The 23,259-nt window shown below is 42.8% G+C and overlaps 1 protein-coding gene across 1 annotated transcript in view; it reads right to left on the bottom strand.

The window, feature by feature from the left end:
• Positions 1 to 10,112: 10,112 nt before the first annotated feature.
• IRF9 (interferon regulatory factor 9) overlaps positions 10,113 to 23,259 on the bottom strand; it is a 42,214-nt gene continuing 29,067 nt past the window's right edge. The window contains exons 6-9 of the mRNA XM_082243731.1: positions 16,098 to 16,142; positions 11,361 to 11,717; positions 10,878 to 10,993; positions 10,113 to 10,682 (exon numbers count right to left, since the gene is read on the bottom strand). Coding sequence (XP_082099857.1) covers positions 10,542 to 10,682; positions 10,878 to 10,993; positions 11,361 to 11,717; positions 16,098 to 16,142 — 659 coding nt within the window. The 3' untranslated portion in view covers positions 10,113 to 10,541. The remainder of the gene's footprint in view (positions 10,683 to 10,877; positions 10,994 to 11,360; positions 11,718 to 16,097; positions 16,143 to 23,259) is intronic.

Raw genomic sequence — 23,259 nt, 5'->3', positions numbered from 1 at the left:
ATATAATTATAGCTTAAATATGTTTTGGTAAATACCTGAAAAAAGCTAAAATTGTGCCTGTGTCCAAACACACTTCCTGGCCAAAAAAAAGTCGCCACCTGGAAATAACTAAGCAACTAACTAAACTAAGCATTCAGAAAGTATCCTATGGGATAGTTACTGCATGTGCCCAAAGAATGAGGTCAGCTGACTACCTGAATATACTTAAAGCGGAGTTCCGGGCACAGAAATGATTTTTTGCTGAACATACCCCCGGGAAAGTCAGGGCTAGCACATTCCACAATGGCTAGCCTCCGATCTGTCCCGGTTCGCACTTACCTTTTAGAAGAAATACTTACTTAGAAAATTTCTTCCACAGCGTTTCCATCTCTGTTGTGGGCAGCTGAAGCCGGCGCGGTCCTCTTCTCTGTCTTCTTCCGCGTCTTCGTGTCCCAGAATGCACTGCACCGGCCCCTCTCATCACTTCCGGTGCGGCGCCGCATTCCTAAACAGCTTCTGGGCATGCCCAGAAGCTGTTTAGCAGGGGAATGCGGCGTCGCCCGGAAATGACGAGCAGGGCCGGTGCCGTCGCATTGATTCCTGGGAGCTATGACGTTTAGCTCCCAGGAATCATCGCGAGGCAGGAAGTGACGGAGTGAGCCGCGGCTCCGAGGGAGGAAGCAGTCAGAGGTGAGTATTTACGATCTTCAATAAAAAGGTAAGTAAACAAAAAAAATAAAAATAACTATCCAATTCCTTTTCAGGTGAGCTCTACCTAGCGGAGGGGCACAAAAAAAAAAAATCGTTTTTGTGCCCGGAACTCCGCTTTAATGACCAGGTTATTCCATCAATGGATTTATTTATTCTCTGATGCCACGACCATATTCCAAGTTGACAATGCCAGGATTCATGGGGCTCAAATTGTGAAAGAGTGGTTCAGGAGCATGAGACATCATTTTCACACATGGATTGGCCACCACAGAGTCCAGAACTTAACCCCATTGAGAATCTATGGGATGTGCTGGAGAAGGCTTTGCACAGTGATCCGACTCTCCCATCTTCAATACAAGATCTTGGTGAAAAATGAATGCAACACTGGACGGAAATAAATCTTGTGACATTGCAGAAACTTATCGAAACAATGCCACAGCAAATGCGTGCCATAATCAAAGCCAATAAAATATAAGTGTGTGTGACCTTTTTTTGGATGGCGACTTTTTTTTGGCCAGGCAGTGTATATATGGACCTGTTTATATCTATTCATAGTTTTTTGGCAGCTAGAATAGCTTTTGCTCGAAGATGGTGGAAGCCTGCAATTCCTCTGGATTTGGTAAGACACAAACTTAATTGGATTGCTGATCAATGATAAAATGTCCAGTATTTTAAAGTGTAAACCATTAAATATACCCAGTGAAGTGACTGGCCTCGGGTGATACACAGCGATGAAACAAATCCTCCTGCATCAATTGTACCTGTTTATGTACAGCCGTCTTTCCCCTCCATATATTCAAACTGCAGAATTTACACAGGATCGCTCAGCTATGAAAAGCAGGGGGCGGAAAGCTGAAGTTACATCAGTGAGAAGAGCTCTGAGAGCTGATTGGAGGGAGGCTGCCAATTAGCTGGAGATCCCTTCCCTGTCACTTGTCAGAAGTGACTTATGCTTATAGCAGAGAAACGAGGCAGCAGACAGAAATTACACTCAGTGCTCTTACCTGAGACAAGTAAACATGATAGAGGGATATGCTTTGTTCATATTTCATGTCTGAGGTTTACAATCACTTAAATAAACAAAACAAAATTAAATTGATTTGCCACCAGTGAATCCAATACAATGCTACCATGTAAGCTTGCTGCATGGTTCCTGCCGGAGAGATTTTTACCCCTCTACCTTACCTTATTTCTCTTTTTTTCCTCCAGTTTCCAGGTCTTTTCCAATTTTTCATCCTGTTAATGACCAGCCCATTTTCTTGCCTGGCCCAATTGTTCTCCATGTCTGTCGGTCCAGGAGATACTTGGACCCCTTGGCAGATACACTGGTGTCCCAGTTGTAAGATAAAGGAATTAGTGTGAATTTCTGAGCAGACAGGTGTGGGTCCTATTGTCTTTATTTATTTTACAGGTAGAACTTAATTTTATGTTTAATTTCTCTTGCTGACATGGGTCAGTCTGTGGCATCCATTCTAAATCTGCCTTCAGCTCTCCAATAATGTTCCTTAAAGTTGTTCTAAAGGCAGAAGGTTTTTACCGCAATGCATTCTACACCGTGATTCTGCCCACAATCCTGAATCACTGCAAATGGCAGGACGCACTTGCGATCCCCGTCAATCCAATGGCACCCCAATCGCGACGCAATTTTGCCACGATTGTTGCCCAACAAATCACGGTTGTGTCAGGCAAACAGAATCGCTGGATCTTCTTTTGAGCGACATGCGTCCTGTGATTCTGCGCAATTTTACCGCAATTCGTCGGGTGGCAAAATCATGCCGCAATTAGGATGCCATTGAAAGTGATTAGGATCACAAGCGATCCGAAACCCCTAGATGTGAACGGAACCCTATGTATAAACAGGCTCGGGAGCAAGCACACATGAGTGCTCCCATATGGGGGCACTTGGCAAGGGAAAGGGGCCAGGAGTGCTGGTGGGGGACCCGAGAAGAGGAGGATTGGGGCTGCTCTGTGCAAAACCAACTGCACAGAGCAGGCAAGTATAACATGTTTGTAAAGGCACAGCTTTTATTTTTAAAAAAATAACAATCACTTTAAATGTTTTGCCCAAGGACACTGTTCTGGATAGAATAAATACTGTAGGCTTCAATACTGATGTGTAGTTAAATAACTGAGGAGAACTTGACCTTCGTGAATTGCTGCAATTTACATTCACAATTTATAAGCTGCTTTGCGTTCACCATTGGAATCTTGTATTTTCTTTTTGTAAATAAATCAATTTAAAAATTCAATAAAAGTATACTCAAACCCTAATAATGAACATCTCTTATTTGCTCCCTTTCGGTCTGTTTAACAAAGACTGTCTGTTTATTTTTGTTTTGTTATATCGGCTTTATTAAGTACATAAATTAGTTAATCTTGTCATTTGCATACTTTGTTTTATTTAAAAGAGTCCTCCTAGTTTTCATCTTGGACTAGATAATAATTAGCCTTTATGTTGTGGAGACCCGAGAGTAGGAGTGGTTGAGTCGTTTCGCAAAAGAGAACTGGGCAGGGCTGACACCACTCAGTCCACAAAACAAAACGCTGTGTGTTGTCAGCTCACAACTGGTTTTAGGAGCCAAGTACATTTTTAGAAGAACAAAAGGTAATTTTTTTGTACTTGCAGGATATTTAACTACTTAAGCGTCAGCCCGCAGTACCCCTTAATTACCAGACCATTTTTCAGTTTACAGTGTTGTGATATTTTGACTGACAATTACTCGGTCATGCTATGCTATACCCAAATTAGTTTTATACCAATTTTAGACAGATAGAGCTTTCTTTTGGTGGTATTTAATAACTGCTATGGTTGTTATTTTTTACTATAATAAGGAAAAAAGACCAGAATTTTGTATAACTTTTTGTTAAAATAAAAATGCCAAGCTAATACTAAAACCCCTGAAATTACCCTTTTTTGGAAAGCCGACACCCCAAGTTATTCTGCTTTTTTGCCTCAATTTCTTGGAAATTAAGAAACATTCTTTTATTGAGGGGGGTATATGAAAGGCGCACTAGATACAAAAATGTAAAGGCAATACTCAGAAGAATGATGACCAATAACAGTGATCACATGGTACGGATCGGCTGGCTACACAATATCTCTGTGTAGTGAGCTGTCTACTGATGGCTCGGTACACAGTGATCACCAAGCAAATCGGCAAACCAATGGCTATTTATCTAAGGCCGTTCATAAATGCAGGACACAGTAGAGACACAGGGGATGGCAGGAAAAACCAGGTATATATTGGCTTCTTTAACAAGGTATTAAAGTTTGCATTATTTCACTGACAAGGTCTTTTTAAGAACTCTTTACTGATGTAAGGGTTTTTTTTAAATTCAAAAATGACCTATAGCATTTAGTTTGTACAGATGAACTTTTAGGGTGCCCAAAGAAACAGACACAAAAATGACATATACGCATATGTTATCACACAGGGATGATGAACTTAAAAACAAAAAGGTCTTATGGTCTTTTAAAACCGGCTGTGTCCTTTCCAACCAGCAGGGGATCTTTGATTCGGAGCCAAAGGGTACAGATGTCACTTTAGTGACACCCATATCCATTTAATATTGCCCTCCCACCCATATGCATTTAATATTGCCCTCCCATAGCCAAAAAGATCCACTTAAAAAACAGACTGAGAACTAATCAGATCACTCATGTGAAAGGACCTTAAAGAAATAAAAATGCACAGATATAGGCAACTGTTCAAAAGTAGAGAATATTTATTGTTACAAAACACAAGGATTTTGTGTTGAAAGCTTTACATTACAATATCCATGGTATTATACAATAGCGCACTAAATGAATTTACACTTGCTAGTGGTTTTGATATCCTGAAAAAAAAATGTATGCACTCGGTAATAATTATAATGCAATCGGCATTTTAATTTTATTACAAGGCACTACCACAGAATAGTTTAATTTAATTTATCTTCTTAATGCTGTGTACACACTGGAGTTTAGAATGCTGTACCTCTCTGCCAGAGTGCAGCATGATGGAAAAAAGTTATTAAAGAGATCGCCACAGGAAACAACGTTTTCTGAAAGATCCCTCCAGCTCTTTGTAGTTTCATTTAGTGTACCAGATATAAAAATGAGTACAGACATCTATGTTCTACTACAGAGATTGGTAATCTACTGCCAAGTAGACACCAAATAGTAGACAGATACACTTTAAGGTAAAGAAACAGCATTGAACACACAGGACTACATCATTTAAACCATGTAGTGCTACATTAACTTTGACCTTTTCTTATCAAAAGGCAGTTGCCATAAAACATGTCATATACAACCGAGCTTATGTAGTAAGTCAATACAAAAAGCAAGGGTGGCTTTAAGTGCAATTGCACATAACAGCCAATGGTATTTTACTTTTCACCAATAAAAGCAAACCTGAGGGCAAACATGGAAGAATGTAGGGTGAGGTGAGAGGGGAAAACACATACAGGCTCTCAGATGAACCTCATACAAAGTGCATGTCCCTCTTTTTTTTGTATGCCCACTGGTGCAATAAAAGACATTTTATAGCAGTTACTTTTGATTTTTAACTTACCAAATAAGGCCCCAATACTAAACAATAAAGGCTTACAAGAAAAGGCAAAGAACACACAATCTAAAAAAAAATCTGCAACTAAAAGAGGCTGTTTTGCAGAAAAAAAATAACCACCTGCTGAATGCTTGGCCTTTCTTACATTTCCAGGCAGTGTTGGAGCTTGCTGCCTGGCCCCGCCACACACATTCTAATCACAAGAATGGCTGCCTCACTATTCAATAGATATCTGCAGGTGGCAGGAAGTAAAGGGTAACTTTTGGCATTATTCAAAAGCATTGGAAGCTTTGCCTGCCAGCATGGCCCGCTCTTCAACCATAAGAGCAGGGAATTAGGTGCATCTAAATGCCTGTACTTTAGATATGCAAAACATTTTTTTTGTTGGTTTTAAGACAGATTCTCAGGTATGCCTTTACCGTAGGGCCAGACATTTTCACAGTGTCATGATACTTTATCTAATAATGCAGACCTTGCTGTAAAAAACAAGGCCTGCCTGTTAAAACTGGGCCCCACCCCTCTGTGAAAAACGCTGCATAATAATAGTTAAAAAAACTTCTTGTGCCTGGGGCGCCTAGTCAAGGGTGATGTCATGCTCCTTCTGACAAGTTCCTTGGAATGAGGAGGATCAAAATTCTCGCAAAAACATGCTTTTGCCCCGGACTGACGTGTCATCTCATGAGATTCGGGGTACTGATCAGTTACCTGGAATCTCGCCAGGAGAATGACTTCACGCCCTGCAATGCAGAAGGCTGGGGTAAGGTAAACATATAATTCTTACAGGTACATTTTTCCCATTATTATCATGCAGTGATTTTTACAGGGGAAGGCACCTCAATCTAATAAGGAGACCTTGCATTTTACTTGTTTTAGTTGACCTTAGGAAAATATCGGAATAAATAATGATTTATGGTCCATGAGTAACATGTATGAAAAAATAAAGCTGTTCACAATGGTATAGTTAATATTCGTCTACTAAGGTACAAGGCTACATGATGCTTATGCATATAAATACAGGGTTTGCTGTTTATTGAATGATCTCAACGTCAACATGATACTTGCCTATATTAAAAGAAAATAGCAGGTACACTGCACACAAGGTACCATAAGTTAAAGGACAAGTTCACTTTAGAAAAAAAATAAATAAATGCACATTATTTTGCAGGTAAAAAAATGTGCATTATTATTTTTTGTTTTGGAGCATGTGAAAGTCTCCTGCAGATCTGTTGGTGTATCTGCTTGCTCGTACCTTGTATGAGGAAGCCGATACATCCTGATAGGAAGAATCAATGAACTACCACAGTTCTCCCTGGTAGTTCACTGAAAACTACAATCTGACAGCTGCAAAGGATGACAGGACTTTTAGTTCATTTATACACAGAGCTCTGTGTATAAATGACGTGGACGTGTGGGTGGAGCCCAGCACGGCAGCGCTGTTTTCAAAAAGTGACAGCAAATAAGGGCAACTTCTCCCTGAACTGTTGCCACAGGGAAAATGAGCAGCAGGTGGCGGCTGCAGCAGTGAGAACATGTTACATGTTCCAACCTAAAAACAGGTGGAACATGTAACATGTTCTCAAAGGTGAGCTTACCCTTTACCTGCTCTAACTTTTACTATGCTGTGTTACATTGCCCAATCTTCTACTGAAGCCTGTCGCTTCTGGATATGAGGTAAAATGAACCACTGTGCCTAGGCTTGGCGCCTTAAGGTATGTGGGGGCATTGGAGTCATGCTAAACATGCTGCAAATAGCAACAGTTGGAAAGTAGATAATTTATAGCAATTTGGGGCAAGAACACACCTTATGAAGCTCGCTGTGCAACATACTTGTTACTTTGCCAAATGCTGATGAAATACAGACCAAAGTATACACTGTATGCGTCACTAAGGTTATCCAATATCCAAACAAACCTACTTACATAATTGAAACTTAGAAACTATCACACTAAAAAAATCTGAAAATGAATATATCCTCTATACTTTGTAAACAGAACAGTGGTCTCAAATATTCCCAGCCTTTTTAGGGTTTCTTTTAACTAAGAAACAGCTGGTATATATTATAAGCCAAAAAGCTGAGTGCAGAAACCCATAACTACGAATCAGGACCTTTCAATGATCTTACAGCTCTAAAATCTGATTTTAATGCTGAAAAGGTATCACTGCAATGCATTAATCATTCTATCCTATAGTTATTATAAAAGAAGAATGCAGGAAGTAGAAAGGTGTTTTGTTTTCCTCTTATTCTCATGATGAAATGCAGATTTCAGCTTAACATTAACAATATAGGCATTGGGCATCTGATTATTTGGTTAAAGACAAATAATGTTAGTTTATTTATTTCAAAAATTACCTCAAATTTCCTTCTAACATCACAATATGATGTGAAGAAACCTTGACCAGAACAGAACAGAGAGAATGATGTTGGATGCTTTGGACTGGCTCTAAGGATTCTCTAAAAGCTAGGGGCGGAGACTGTGGCCTTGAATTTGTCCTGCTCAGCTCCCTGGATGCGCGAGGGTTGAATGCTAAAATGCAGCAGCAGAATACAGCTCTCCACAGACACATGGTTCACAGTCTGTAAGTGGCATATTGCATTCCATAGAAAGCTGCTGGTGAGAGCAGCACAAGGAGTACCAAAACACAGGAAGAGCAGGTATGGGGATACTTGTGTATTAATATGGCACCATGACTGCACCCATACTGCATGGCTTTGACACTGCGCCAACTGTGCATGACTCTGCCACTGCACTGATTGTGCATGACACTCACCACTGCACCAACCATGCAAGCCCCCATCACTGCCCCGGCATTGAACATCCCTGCCACTGTAATACAAGCCAACAACCCCTTGCTGCCATTACATTCAACTTGTGGGTGCCACAGCTGTGCCACAGATGTGTGTGACCCGACTGCTGCCATTGCACCAATACATTGGCAGTGTTCGACTCCGAACTTTGCCAATACACTGACATTGAAACTCTGCCCTAGCTGTCACCGCAATGCACGATTCCGTGTTAAGCCTCTACAATGAATGGACACACTTTTGCTAGTCTTCCTTATAAAATTAGATTTAACAGGATTGAAGACATCTGAGACAATGTTTACATCACTACAAAAAAATTTCCCAGTGCATGCACAGAGTGATCAAACAACCTCCCAGTGAAGTGAAAACGTTTTGACCTTATTCAAGTAAGCTATAAAAATCTATATTGTGCCATTAATATATGTAAAATAAATAAAGGCGCCTCAGTCACATTTCAGGTGGCACACTTAGAGCCATGTCACAACAGTCCTGTTGCTGGTCTACATGATTGTTAAAACTGAACTTAGCGTTGTTGAATGAGCGGCCCCTACAGTCAGTAAGCTGCTCCCACAGAACTCCAGCAGGACTCAGAAGATCTCAGCGATCACTGTAGTAGCACGGACTAATACAGTGATTGTCATCTTTCCCAGCAGCCAATCAGGTATGACATATGCATACTTACATTGTGCCAAGCTGGACTAATGTAAGTATGCAATAAGGATTCCTGGAGTTTTGCTTTAAAGAGATGACTCACTCACTTCTATGGGGTAATTTCCTTGCTGGCCAAACCACTGCAGAAGTTTGCTTACCAATGAGGTAGAAGTGACAGAGTGAAACCTCGCTTGTTCAGCCAGCAACAGAGCAATGCCATAGGAGCAGGTGAGTGCTTCCTGTATTGCCTGCTCCTTGCTCAACTGCTAAAAGGAGAGCTGGGCACATTACTTGCAAAGTTGACCCTTAAAGTGCATGTTATCTCTAACATTGAGCCTTACTTACTTGCTGCCTTTTGGTCAGGTACAATTAAAAGCATTCTGCTATCTTTGGTTACGAAGTGCAAATATATATATATATATACACGCACACACTGATCGGGAATCTACTGTGTCCTGTGCAAACTTCTTGTGTTATGCTAAAAAATAAATTGGATCCTGCTCCTTTAAAGCATTTAATACAGCACAGTGCTTGTGCTGTGTAACTTGGCCCCCTGTAACACCTGAAAAACTTGGCTGATCCTGACAGTTTCTGCCCTCCCCCCTGTAAACTGACCAGGGTATATATCATGGCTACTGAGCCCTGAGACCGTGGTCAGAGAGCCAGCCAGCTCTCTCCTCCTCTTCTCTTCTCCTCCCGACGGACATCAGCGGAGAAATTTTCCGCTCCTCCCGCTGTACCTGTCAGATCGGGAGGGAGGAGAGCCAGCCGGTCATGTGAGCGCCGAGCTGCGCTATTAAATCAGGTATAGAACGGCTTTTTTTTTTTTTTTTTTTTTTTTAAATAAAGCACGCATACAGGACACTTAATATTATGAAAGCCAGGGGATTGCATGATTTTTACTAAGTGGGTTTACAACCACTTTAAGGAGTGTAATCAGCACTTTCAGTTCTCATCTTAGACTACGAAAAATAAGCCTCTAAGCTGTGAAAATGAGGAAAGTGAGAGGGATTTAGTTTTAGCAAAAGAGAACATGGGCAGTGCTGATACCATTTCTTGCGATTTCAGCCCAGAAAAAGCACTGTGCTGTCAAACCATAACAAGGAAATGGGGAAATGTACATGTAGTGTAGAGATAAGGTGATGTCATAAGGTGATGTCATGAGGTGATGTCATACTACAGATCCTGTTGCTGGCAACAACTCATCAGCAACTGAGCAAAGAGCAAGCCATGTAAGACTACCCTTCAAGGCAGATTTTTGAAAATTCTTCATGCAGTGTCAGCGAGCTTTTCACATTTCTATGGAAAAAAGGAAAGTGCAGTGCTAACATCTGAATGTGAGCGGACATTAAAGCTGGTTCCATTAGCATGCTACCAAACAGAAATAACTATTTATTGTATAGTCTCAAAACAACTGCCAAGCTCCAACTCTATAGATGTTTGGATGCTCCGATCTTTATCACATCAGGGAAAGACACAAATTGTAGAGAGGTACCTTTAGAAGATTAAGTCCTTTTCAAATTTGGTTCAATGGCTATATGCATTCACGAATGAGATATTCATGCATATCTGAATGATCTATTTCACATAAAAAAGGGTGCATGAGGAAAAACTCCAGCAGACAATAAAAGGGTCCCCATATTGAATTCTAAAGGCTTATTCGTTTCTTAAACATTTTGTAGGCAAACTTTAATACAAAACGCTAAATACAAAACTACGGATATATATTTAAAATTGTGATAGCTAAGTTTAGGAACCTAAAGAAACTATAGTAAAAACAAACCTTGGCCACCCCTGCCAAACATTATTTTGAATGGTCCTTTTTTGTGCAGTATATGGGTACAAACTCAAGGATATGTGTTGTATGATGTATCCACAGGCGTAAGTTGAATAAGATGTGGGGAAGAGGGCTCCTCCAGATCTGGATCTTGACTAGGAGATGCACGGAGAACTTGTTGTACCAACTCAGAGGCCATAACTTGCTCAATCTATACAAAAAAAGCAGAAAATGACTAGAATTATTTTTAATGCTAACATTAAAAAGCATCTCACTGTCAGGTGAAAACCATCTAAAACCTGTCTGGATGTTAGCAGGTCTGTTCATTTGGAACATTCATAGGTTCACACCTTACAGTGCATAACATATATAAAGATATGCATTTAATTTATTAAAAACTCCTCACCTTTGCTGTAATCAGTTTATCTTCAGTAGGATCCCGGTCTGAGAATTCTTCTCCAAAACATAACGTGACATGATATTCTGGTGGGTTGCCGCCTGTAGTTCTGTATAAATCCAGTTCTACACAAAAATCCCAATAATGAACATTAGTAAAATTAAAAATTACCAGGATTTCTAGATAGGCAGAACATAAAATCTGACATTTGCTTCAAATTATGGAAACACTTGACTTTTCTGCTGCAGCTCAGCATATTTACCAACTACCAATACAGTGGTCAGTATTTTCTGCTCATAGAATAGTGTATTCTCATTATGTTTACAACCTTGTTTCATTTTTTAAATATTGAACCTGTTAAAGGTAGTAATTTATGGAATAACTGCTGTTTAAAGGAAACATTTCTAGAGGTGAAACTACAACATAACATGTAAATCCTCCCTGACATTTTTATAAATGTATTCTTTATTCTATCTACCTACTTACACTTACCATTCATGAATTTCTGTGTGTCAAATAATTTTACAAGTATATCTCGTTCCAGTTTATTAATTGTTCCTTGACTGTGTGTACATGGGCCAGTCCAGTAAATGCGCCCTTTACAAAATTTTTGTCGTTGGGCAAAGATTCCATTTTTATTGCTGGCTAACATAACTCCAGCTTCCAGGAACGTCAGGAGATCCCCTGTCTTTTTTTGTGTGTCTTTATCCAGTGGTTCAGCTGGTAAAGGAAAAAGAACATGCTCCATCAAGCACTGAGTAGGAGCTTTAGCTGACAGTTTACATTCTCCGCTCCGGATCAAGGATTGCGATACCTCCACACCACTGTATAATAATGTGACTTGCATGTCTGAAACAAAAGGAAAAAGGTTATGACACCAAACATGACTAAAAAAAAATACTCAAAACAATACATTGTGTGGATAGCATCTATTAGATCTTTCATTTTACAATAATAATAATAACATAATGTGGTTGTACAGTGTATATTTGTAGGCACTATATAAATGCCTGTAACAAATAAAAACAAATCTTTATTAAATTACAGGATAAAACATATAAATATAACAGAATTGCTGCATACCAATCTAGAACAAGAGTAACAATTATTCACTTTATACACGTGCCAACTTTATACTGTTGTATGTTTTACTTTTTTCTAATATGGTTTTGTTTTTCCTTCTGTAAACCAATAATTTACCTTTCCTTTAACCCTCCTGAGCTAGCTCTAACAAAAAAAGACATTAAGAAGTCAGTGGAAAAAAGACTGGAAGGAGGAAATTATTCTACTATATTCTTTCAATACTGTGGTCACACTGACATTAACGTTTTACTAAACCCAGGACCCTGCATTCACTATATCTGGCCTCCCACAGAACATCGAACTGAAATTATTTTAGTAAACTGCTAAATACATTTTCTCATAAGCAGTATATAGCAGTCATGTGTCTTCTATCAGTGCCTAGTTAAAGCTTGTAGGAGGAGTTTACATACTGCACTGGCTGTCCTTTCTGGATGCAGAACTCCTGACCCTCTGTCTGGACAGTGCAGATTGGCCCTGTTATGATCACAAAAAAACTCTCTAGCAATAGACACCAAACTGAACAGGTGCAGCCTGACTCCAGTAACTATCTTATCTGGACATGTTATGGGAACAATGCAAGAAGAGGAGGATTTGTGGATACAGGATCAAACAGTCTTTTTATACAACACAGCGAAATAACCCCTTAGGTTCCACAGTGAGTATAATAAGCATGCTTTACTGCATATACAGACTGATTTTATTGTTGTGGGTTTAGTAACACTTTAGGAGCCCATTCACACCACACACACAGGGCTGTGCTAGGCAAGTCTTGCACAATGTAGTCCCAAAACATAAGACAGTTTGGTGTGTGCTGCAAAAGAATAGGCGACGCTGCATTTTGACACAGTGCAGGGTATAGTAAAGTGATGGGGTGCATACAGAGGAACAAAATGTAATTTTGTGAATTATTAATGAAGTTGAAAAAAGTAAACAGTGTGGTGAGTCATACAAGTCATTGATACTGCTACCGTTATAGCACAGACCTGCGGCTGTGGTATAATGCAGCCACTGGTGTGAATGAGCCCTATAGTGAAACTGAACTCCCCAGGTGAAGATTTTGTATGTTACAGGGAACATCTAGACATAAGTACCCTAGAAGATTTACCTCTTGTCTTGAATTCCTTCTAAACATAGCAAAGCACTTCCTAGTAGGGGAGTATGCCTATACACTCCGTATACCTGCAGTGTGAAATGAATGCACTGTTGCCTGTGACTCTTAGTCTTAGGAGATCTGGAGTGAGATTTAGTAATGTCAGTAATGGGTTGCTTACTGTTCTTCTTGCTTGAGGCTCTGATATATGTATGGAAGTGAACCCCCAAAAAAAGAGACACTGTGCAGAACAAGGCATTATGTCAGTAGGGGCCTTTTCACACCATCTCATTGCAGTAACATGTGCGTTACCATAATTTGATTTCTTATGGTTTAAAGAAGAACTCCTCCTCAAAACAACAGATGCATTGTGCATGTAAATGAATCACAACCCCACGTGCGTGTGACAGGTAGCTCCGATGGCTGCTGGCCACTCACGATCTCTCCCGTAGTTCGTAAACGCAATAATGTTTGCGCAAACCATCAAAATACGCTTATTGCGATTTTTTTTTACCAAAAATATGTAGCAGAAAACAAATTGGCCTAAAATATTTGGATTTTTACATATTTTTTTGGGAATGTTATATAGCAGAATGTGAAAATATTTCAAAATTGTCGCTCTTTTTTTGTTTATAGCGCAAAAAATAAAAATCGCACAGGTGATCAAATGCCACCAAAAGAAAGCTCTTTTTGTGGGGAAAAAAAGAAGTCAATTTCGATTGGGTACAGCATCGCACATCCACGCAATTGTCCATTAAAATCACGCAGTGCCGAATTGCAAAATAGGGCCTGGTCATTAAGCAGCAAAATCTTCCGGTCTTAAAGTGGTTAAGCAGGCAATAGATAGAGGATTATTCTCTATTTCTTATAAACTTCTGAATCAACATAATGCACTAACAGGTCTCCCAGGTATTTCAGGGAATGGGATACAGAGTTGGAGCGTTCCTTGTACACAGAAACGTAAGATAGATACTGAAGTTGGTACATACCTCCTCTATTTTTACTAGAATACAATAGACCAATTATAAACACTTATCGAGGTGGTAGTGGTATAGGGTTTCAAAGAGGTTAGCTGCAGCGTATCCCTCAGTCTCAGATAAATGCTGGCGAGGCCATGGCTTACAAAGCTCCCATGCTCATATTTGGTGGGAATGTCCCAAGATCAGGCCATATTGGATCGAGATCAGGAAATGGATATCTGAAACTACTACCGCCCCACTGACCCTTTACAGTGCTTTTTTCATGACACTTATAGTTTTATAGGATCCTATAAGAAGAGTTTCTTTCCTCATTTGTTAGACGCTGCTAAGGAGCTAATACCAGTTTATTGGAAAAGATCACAGACGCCTTCTATAGAACATTGGATGAAATAAGTCAATAATAATATGGAGGCTGAGAAATGGGTGCACATCTGCAAGAATAGATTTGAGAAGTTCCAGGCTAAGTGGGCACCTTGGATGTATTTTATAAATAGTAATGGGAACTAGAGGTAAATGATTAAGGGTTTTTAATTGTGGGCTAGAACAAGGCCGATATGTTTTATTGTCTCTGAGAATCTTTCTTGTAGGTTTTTTTGGTATAGATTCTTTAGCTCCATCTCCTTTTTTTAATCAATGAATCTGGAATATATGTAATATTGATCAGTCTAAAGTCTGTAGTTTGTCTCTGTGTATTTTTGATACTTTTTCTGTTTTGTATGTGATTTTTGGCAATACTAAAGAAATAAAGATTATATAAAAAGAGGACATGACTACATTGCATCTTGCACCAACTGATTACACATGCGTTGCTGCATATAACAGTAAAGTGTGCAGTAATGCACACCTTACTGCAATGAGATTGTGTGAACAGGCCCTGATGAGGAAAGATCAGCTTCCAGAAGCCCACAAACACTACCCAGAACTAGTCCTTTGCCTTTTGTCTGCTTTTTTTGGGTCACAGCTTCCAGAGTTCAGTTCCTCTTTAAATGCATTAGCAAGACTACAAGAGGCGTTCCTGCTGCCACTACTGACCGTTATTCCTTAAAGTGAAGTGCTGGAGGAATCTAGCTGTAAGAAAGGTACCAGTGTAATGTAAGAACTGACTCGTGCTCTACCTAGTAGAAAGGAGCTGTAATGAGAATGATTTCTGTTCAACTGCAGTGGCCATACATGGGGGTTGATTTACTAAAGGCAAATAGACTGCGCACTTTGCAAGTACAGTTGCTCTCTGGAAAGGCATTTGCTCCAGAGCTTAGTGAATGAAGTAAAGTCTTACTTTGCAAAGGATACCCAATGACATGCAAGGAAAACAAAACAGCATTTTTGCTTGCACATGACTGGAAGGTGGAAGTAAGCAGAGTTTTTCCTCATTTCCTAAATTCTGGAACAACTGTCATTGCAAAATGCAAATGCACTTGCAAAGTAGTTAGTCTATTTGCCTTTAGTAAATCAACCCCCTGGATCAAAATGTGGCTGGTCCATGCTGAACAGGCTAAATTTTGATGCATCAATGGCCACCTTAACCCAAAGAATCTGGACTTCAGATGTGAAAAATCAAAATATTACTATATCGATGAAGAAAAGTTTAACCTGCTTGTTTATAGTGGTAGGCTGAAGGCCTTGTGCACTGGACTACTTGAATTGAATCTTAACTGATCATTGCTTGTATGTTTATATCTTTCCATTTCTCTCCACAATCTATTTAATTATATTCTAATGAAGCTGAAAGCAAATTGGCAGACATGGACAACTAGTGGCATGTGTACAGACCCAGAGAAAATAGTATAACTGCATCTTCTTTTTCCTTCTTTCTTATTTACATGTTGCAGATATTGTTGATTCAGACTTAACGTCTGGATCTGCTTATTACTTGGCTTATCTATACTTACTCTAACTTAGGGGCTAAAAGTTTTATTTATTATTATGCGATTTATACTATTGAATGTTTTTACATTCTTGGCAGCTACATTCTGTCTACTATCTTCAATTTCATGGTTTCAATATAAATCTATTAAAAGTGAAAATAGTATAACTGATTACTGTACTGCATAAAATGTTATAGTTCAATCACAATACCTTTATCTGTGCAGTGTTGAGGGGTCAACAATGGTTCTAGGAAATCTGTAAACGAGTGCGAGAGAGAAATATTTATTATTGAAATAAAGCAAAATGTATTGTGTCCCTCAGCCCACATCCTAAAGCAGTGTTAAAGCATCGAAATATATCTTACTTACAATCCAAAAGCCTTGACTCGTACTGGAAAAAATGTCATAGTCAAACCGGACTAAAGAGACTGCCATGCTCTTAGAGACTATTATACAAGATTGACATGATCTTAGAGACTACTATTTGACAATGCCATGCTCCCTCAGAAATTACTATGTGAGAAGGTCATGCTGTCAGGGACAACCATGTTTCTAGAGACTACAATATAAGACACATACTATTATGTGAGAATGCCAACTTCACAGAGGCTATTACAGTATGAGACTGCCATTCTCCCAGTGACTACAATGTGGGACTGCCATGCTCCCAAAGGCTACTATATGAGACTGCCATGCTCTCAAACAGTACTAGGTGAGACTGCAAGGTTCCCAAGGCTTTATGTGAGATTGCCACGCACCCAAAAACTACTATGTGGGACTGCTAAGCTCCCAAGGATTACTATGTGAGACTGCTATGCTACCATGGATTACTATGTGAGACTGTCATGCTTTCAGAAACTACTATCTGAGACTGCCATGTTCTCAGTGGCTACTATGCGAGACTGCCATGCCCCCAGTTACTACTATGTGAGACTGTCATGTTTCCAGTGACTACTATGTGAGACTGCCATGCCTACAGTGACTACTATGTGAGATTGCCACGCTCCCAGAGACTACTATGTGAGACTGTCATGCTATCAAAGACTATTATGTGAGACTGATATGCTCCTAGAGACTTCTATGTGAAACTGCCATGCTCCCAGAGACTACTATGTGAGACAGCCACGCTCCCAGAGACTACTATGTTAGACAGCCACGCTCCCAGAGACTACTATGTGAGACAGCCACGCTCCCAGAGACTACTATGTTAGACAGCCACGCTCCCAGAGACTACTATGCGAGACAGCCACGCTCCCAGAGACTACTATGTAAGACTGCCATGCTTCCAGAGACTACTATGTGAGACTGCCATGCTTCCAGAGACTACTATGTGAGACTGCCCTCTCCCAGAGACTACTATGTCAGACTGTCATGCTCCTGGAGACTACTATGTGAGACAGCCACACTCCTAGAGACTACTATGTGAGACTGCCCTTCTCCCAAAGACTACTGAATGAGACTGACACACTCCTAGAGACTATGTGAGACTGTCGTGCTCTCAGAGACTACTATGTGAGACTGCCATGCTCCCAAAGACTACTATGTGAGACAGCCACACTCCCAGAGATAACTATGTGAGACTGCCACACTTATATAGACTACTATGTGGCTTGCCCTGCTCCCAAAGACTACTAAATTAGACTGCCACACTTCTAGAGACTATGTGAGAATGCCATGCTCTCAGAGACTACTTTGTGAGACTGCTATGCTCCCATGGATTACTATGTGAGACTGTCATGCTTTCAGAAACTACTATCTGAGACTGCCATGTTCTCAGTGGCTACTATGCGAGACTGCCATGCCTACAGTGACTACTATGGGAGACTGCCACGCTCCCAGAGACTACTATGCGAGACTGCCATGCATGCTATCAAAGACTATTATGTGAGACTGATATGCTCCTAGAGCCTTCTATGTGAAACTGCCATGCTCTCAAGAGACTACTATGTGAGACTGCTGTGCTCCCAAAGACTACTATGTGAGACTGCCACACTCCTAGAGACTATGTTAGAATGCCATGCTCTCAGAGACCACTTTGTGAGATGGTCATGCTCTCAGAGACTACTATGTGAGACAGCCACGCTCCCAGAGACTACTATGTGAGACAGCCACGCTCCCAGAGACTACTATGTGAGACTGTCATGCTCCTGGAGACTACTATGTGAGACAGCCACGCTCCCAGGGACTACCATGTGGAACTGCCATGCTCCCAAAGACTACTATGTGAGACTGCCACACTCCTAGAGACTATGTTAGAATGCCATGCTCTCAGAGACTACTTTGTGAGACTGTCATGCTCCCAAAGACTACTATGTGAGACTGCTGTGCTCCCAAAGACTACTATGTGAGACTGCCACACTCCTAGAGACTATGTGAGAATGCCATGCTCTCAGAGACTAATTTGTGAGACTGTCATGCTCTCAGAGACTACTACGCGAGACTGCTGTGCCCCCAAAGACTACTATGTGAGACTGCCACACTCCTAGAGACTATGTTAGAATGCCATGCTCTCAGAGACTACTTTGTGAGACTGTCATGCTCCCAAAGACTACTATGTGAGACTGCTGTGCTCCCAAAGACTACTATGTGAGACTGCCACACTCCTAGAGACTATGTGAGAATGCCATGCTCTCAGAGACTAATTTGTGAGACTGTCATGCTATCAAAGACTATTATGTGAGACTGATATGCTCCTAGAGACTTCTATGTGAAACTGCCATGCTCTTAGAGACTACTATGAGAGACAGCCATGCTCCCACAGACTACTATGTGAGACAGCCACGCTCCCAGAGACTACTATGTGAGACAGCCACGCTCCCAGAGACTACAATGTGAGACTGCCATGCTCCCAGGGACTACAATGTGGAACTGCCGTGCTCCCAAAGAATACTATGTGAGATTGCCACACTCCTAGAGACTGTGTGAGAATGCCACGCTCCCAGTGACTACTATGTGAGACAGCCACGCTCCCAGAGACTACTATGTGAGACAGCCAAGCTCCCAGAGACTACTATGTGAGACAGCTACGCTCCCAGAGACTACTATGTGAGACAGCCACGCTCCCAGAGACTACTATGTGAGACAGCCACGCTCCCAGAGACTACTATGTAAGACTGCCATGCTTCCAGAGACTACTATGTGAGACTGCCATGCTCCCAGGGACTACAATGTGGAACTGCCGTGCTCCCAAAGAATGCTATGTGAGACAGCCACACTCCTAGAGACTGTGTGAGAATGCCATGCTCTCAGAGACCACTTTGTGAGATGGTCATGCTCTCAGAGACTACTATTTGAGACAGCTACACTCCCAGAGACTACTATGTGAGACAGCCACGCTCCCAGAGACTACTATGTGAGACAGCCACGCTCCCAGAGACTACTATGTGAGACAGCCACGCTCCCAGAGACTACTATGTGAGACTGCCCTCTCCCAGAGACTACTATGTCAGACTGTCATGCTCCTGGAGACTACTATGTGAGACAGCCACACTCCCAGGGACTACCATGTGGAACTGCCATGCTCCCAAAGACTACTATGTGAGACTGCCACACTCCTAGAGACTATGTTAGAATGCCATGCTCTCAGAGACTACTTTGTGAGACTGTCATGCTCCCAAAGACTACTATGCGAGACTGCTGTGCTCCCAAAGACTACTATGTAAGATAGCCATGCTCCCAAAGACTACTATGTGAGACTACAACACTCCTAGACACTACTATGTGAATTGCTGTGCTCCCAAAGACTACTATGTGAGACAGCAACACTCCTAGAGACTACTATGTGAGACTGCCCTTCTCCCAAAGACTACTAAATGAGACTGACACACTCCTAGAGACTATGTGAGACTGTCATGCTCTCAGAGACTACTATGTGAGACTGCCGTGCTCCCAAAGACTACTATGTGAGACAGCCACACTCCCAGAGACAACTATGTGAGACTGCCACACTTATATAGACTACTATGTGGCTTGCCCTGCTCCCAAAGACTACTAAATTAGACTGCCACACTTCTAGAGACTATGTGAGAATGCCATGCTCTCAGAGACTACTTTGTGAGACTGCTATGCTCCCATGGATTACTATGTGAGACTGTCATGCTTTCAGAAACTACTATCTGAGACTGCCATGTTCTCAGTGGCTACTATGCAAGACTGCCATGCCTACAGTGACTACTATGGGAGACTGCCACGCTCCCAGAGACTAATATGCGAGACTGCCATGCTCCCAGAGACTACTATGTGAGACTGTCATGCATGCTATCAAAGACTATTATGTGGAGGGCGGAGCCAACGGCCGGCATGTGAGGACGTACAGGGGGAGAGCTCCGTCTGTGTGCCTGTGATCCTGCTGTTATCCTGTGCACAAACTTGGCTTCAGTTGCTGCTGGCTGCTCGGGAGGGTTCCCTGGAATCGACGGGGTGACTCCTGTGATGGTGAAGTACGGGAAGGTGCCTCCAGCGGCCCCGGGGGACAGGCTGGCTCGGTTCGCATGGGGAGCTCAAGATGGCGCCGGCCATCGGGCGGGGGAGGCGCCGATGGCGCGGGACGATGCGCACCCTGGCAGGGATGTCTGGGATGATCCAGTGGCTCCTATACCCGCTCCTATGCCTCCTAGGAAGGGAGGGAAGCAGAGGGGGCGATCGCTGGACAGACATGTGGAGTCGGTGAGTGCAGGGCTGCCGGGTTCCCCCCCCTCGGCCCCCGGGGAACCATCCTTGTCCCAGATCATGGAGGCCATACAGTTCTGCAGGTCCTCCCTTACTGAACAAATTGATAGCCTTAAGGTTGAATTCTCCTTTCTCAAACAAGATGTGGCAAAGGTGAGGGACAGGACTCATGCTGCAGAGAGGAGGATTACTGATGTGGAAGCTGTACTGAGACCTATGGAGACAACGGTGCAGGTCTCTAAACAACATATATCTGATCATACATTGAAGCTGGCTGACATGGAGGATCGCATGCGCCGCAATAATCTCAGATTTGTGGGTTTTCCTGAGGGTGCGGAAGCTGGGAAGCCGGAGGACTTTTTGGAGGGATGGTTAAAGGCGAACATGGATTCCGCTACTTTTACCAGACTGTTTGCCATTGAGAGGGCCCATAGGATACCTGCCAGGGCTCCCCCGAGGGGGGCTATCCCTCGCTCTTTGATTGCGAAGCTGCTACACTTCCGGGACAGAGAGAACATTCTGAGGGTGGCACGCAATGGCCCTCCGTTGGAGTATAATGGCTACCGCATTTCCATTTATCCTGACTTTTCGGCGACTACGCAGAAGCAGCGTGCTAGCTATCAGCCGGTGAAGAGGCGCCTTAGGGAGCTCAACTTGGGGTACAGCGTGCTGTACCCGGCTAAGCTGCGGGTGCTGGATGGGGGCAAGACCCATTTCTTCAACAACCCTATGGAGGCGACTGAGTGGCTGGATGCGAGGGGATCCTGAAGGAGTTTTTTGTTTTTTTGGTCTGGAGGCTGATTGGGACTGAAGCTTGTCAACTGGAGTTTGTGCACCTACATGTGGAACTGTTTTTTTTGCAGGCGGACAGACGGACTCTTTTTGGTTGGTTCGATTTTTGCTGCTCCCCTTCCCCTTTTTTTTTGGGGGGGTTTGTATTGTTGGATTTTTTGGTCGGGGAAAAAGAGAAGGGTTTTTTTTTTCCTTTTCCTGGCCATTCCCTTTGCCGCCCCTGGTCTCCCTGTAGTTTTTTTTGCAGGGGGGGAGGGGACCGGCTGTGTTTTTTGTTTTTTTTTTTCGGAGACTGAGAGACTGCCTATGTTGGGTTACTAGGTCTTTGGGACTGGAGTTGGGGTGTATGGTCCTCTTTTAGGAGAGGGACTCTGCCTGTTTGTACTGTTGGGTGTTACGGGATGAGGCACTTGGCGGGTTGGGGCTGGGTGCAGGGGGGGGGGGTGGGAAGGGAGTTGGGACGGGTTTTTGTTTTGTTTTTTTCATTTCAGGTGACCAGGGAGGCTTTACTGTGGCCAGGACTTGTGGGGGGGCATATGATTACTGTGATGCTGTGTTGGGGGGTTCTCTGGGGCTCGGGGGTGAGGTTCCTGGAGCTTTTGCTTGGCGGTAGGGCCCTGGATGGGGTCAGGGGCGGGAGCCTTCTGCTTGCGGTACATTCAGATGATGGCTGAGCGGCTGAAATTGGTGTCCTGGAATGTCCGGGGCTTGAACTCTAAGTTCAAACGTTCGTTGATTTTTGATTATTTGAAAACGCATAAGCCTCATTTGATTCTGTTGCAGGAGACTCATTTGCAGGGCTCCAGGATCCTCTCCCTAAAAAGGGCACATATTGCTCAGGGGTATCACTCTACTTATTCTTCCTATGCTAGGGGGGTCTCCATTTTAGTTACAAAAGCGTTGCCCATAACGGTGCGCACTGTTAAAACGGATGTGTTTGGGAGATATGTCATTCTGGTTTTTAAGGTTTGCCTGAGGGTGCTAACTATTGTGAATGTGTATCTGCCTCCTCCATTCTCCCTGGCTCTCCTTGACGAGATATTTCAAGCAGCTATGGAGGTGGCGGAGGGTCTGGTGTTTTTTATGGGGGATTTCAATGCTGTCTCGAATCCTGAACTAGACAGGCTGAGAGCTGTGGCTGGTTCTCCGGCCCCCCTTGCGGGGTGGTTGACCACTTATGGCTTTCGGGATGTGTGGAGATATGCGCACCCGTTGGCTAGAGAGTACTCGTGCTACTCGGAGACGCATAAATCGTTGTCTCGGGTGGACACGGTACTTGCTGAAGAGGCGGGGTTGGGCCTGGTGGACTCGGTGGAATATTTACCTAGAGTTCACTCGGATCATTCCCCCCTGGCCCTCTCTCTTCGGGTGGGTTTTCGGGATGGGGTTCGTCAGTGGAGGATGGAGGCCAGTTGGTTGCAGGAGGAATACATAAAAATAGCCTGTTCCAAAGCCATAGCTGCCTATTGGGGGGAGAATGGGGGGTATGGGGAGGTCCCGCTTCAATGGGAGGCGTTTAAGGCTACTTTGCGGGGGGTTTACATGACTGAATTAAAAAGTTTTAAACGTCAGCTGGCCTCTACGAGGGTGGAGAAGGAGTTGGAAGTTTCCGGGGCGGAAGAGCACTATGTGGATGCTCCAGACCCAGCTGGGTTGCTTAGGTGGAGACAGGCGACTAGGGACTTACAACTGTTCCTGACTGACCAGACGACTAGGACGATGTTGGCCCAGAGGAGGAGGGTATTTGAGTTTGGGGACAAAAATGGGCGATTGTTGGCTTTCCTGGCCCGCTCGGATCGGGTTCCGGTGCATGTGGGGTGTGTTCTGGGGGAACAGGGACGGGAGGTGACGGATCCTGCTGGTATCCTCCGGGAGTTTGCCAACTATTATGAGGACTTGTACAAGTCCTGCTC

Source organism: Pelophylax lessonae (assembly GCF_965119305.1).
Source record: "Pelophylax lessonae genome assembly, chromosome: 1".
Classification (NCBI taxonomy): Eukaryota; Metazoa; Chordata; class Amphibia; order Anura; family Ranidae; genus Pelophylax; species Pelophylax lessonae.
Note: the sequence above shows the minus strand (reverse complement) of the source record. Positions and strands in the feature narration are given on the sequence as shown.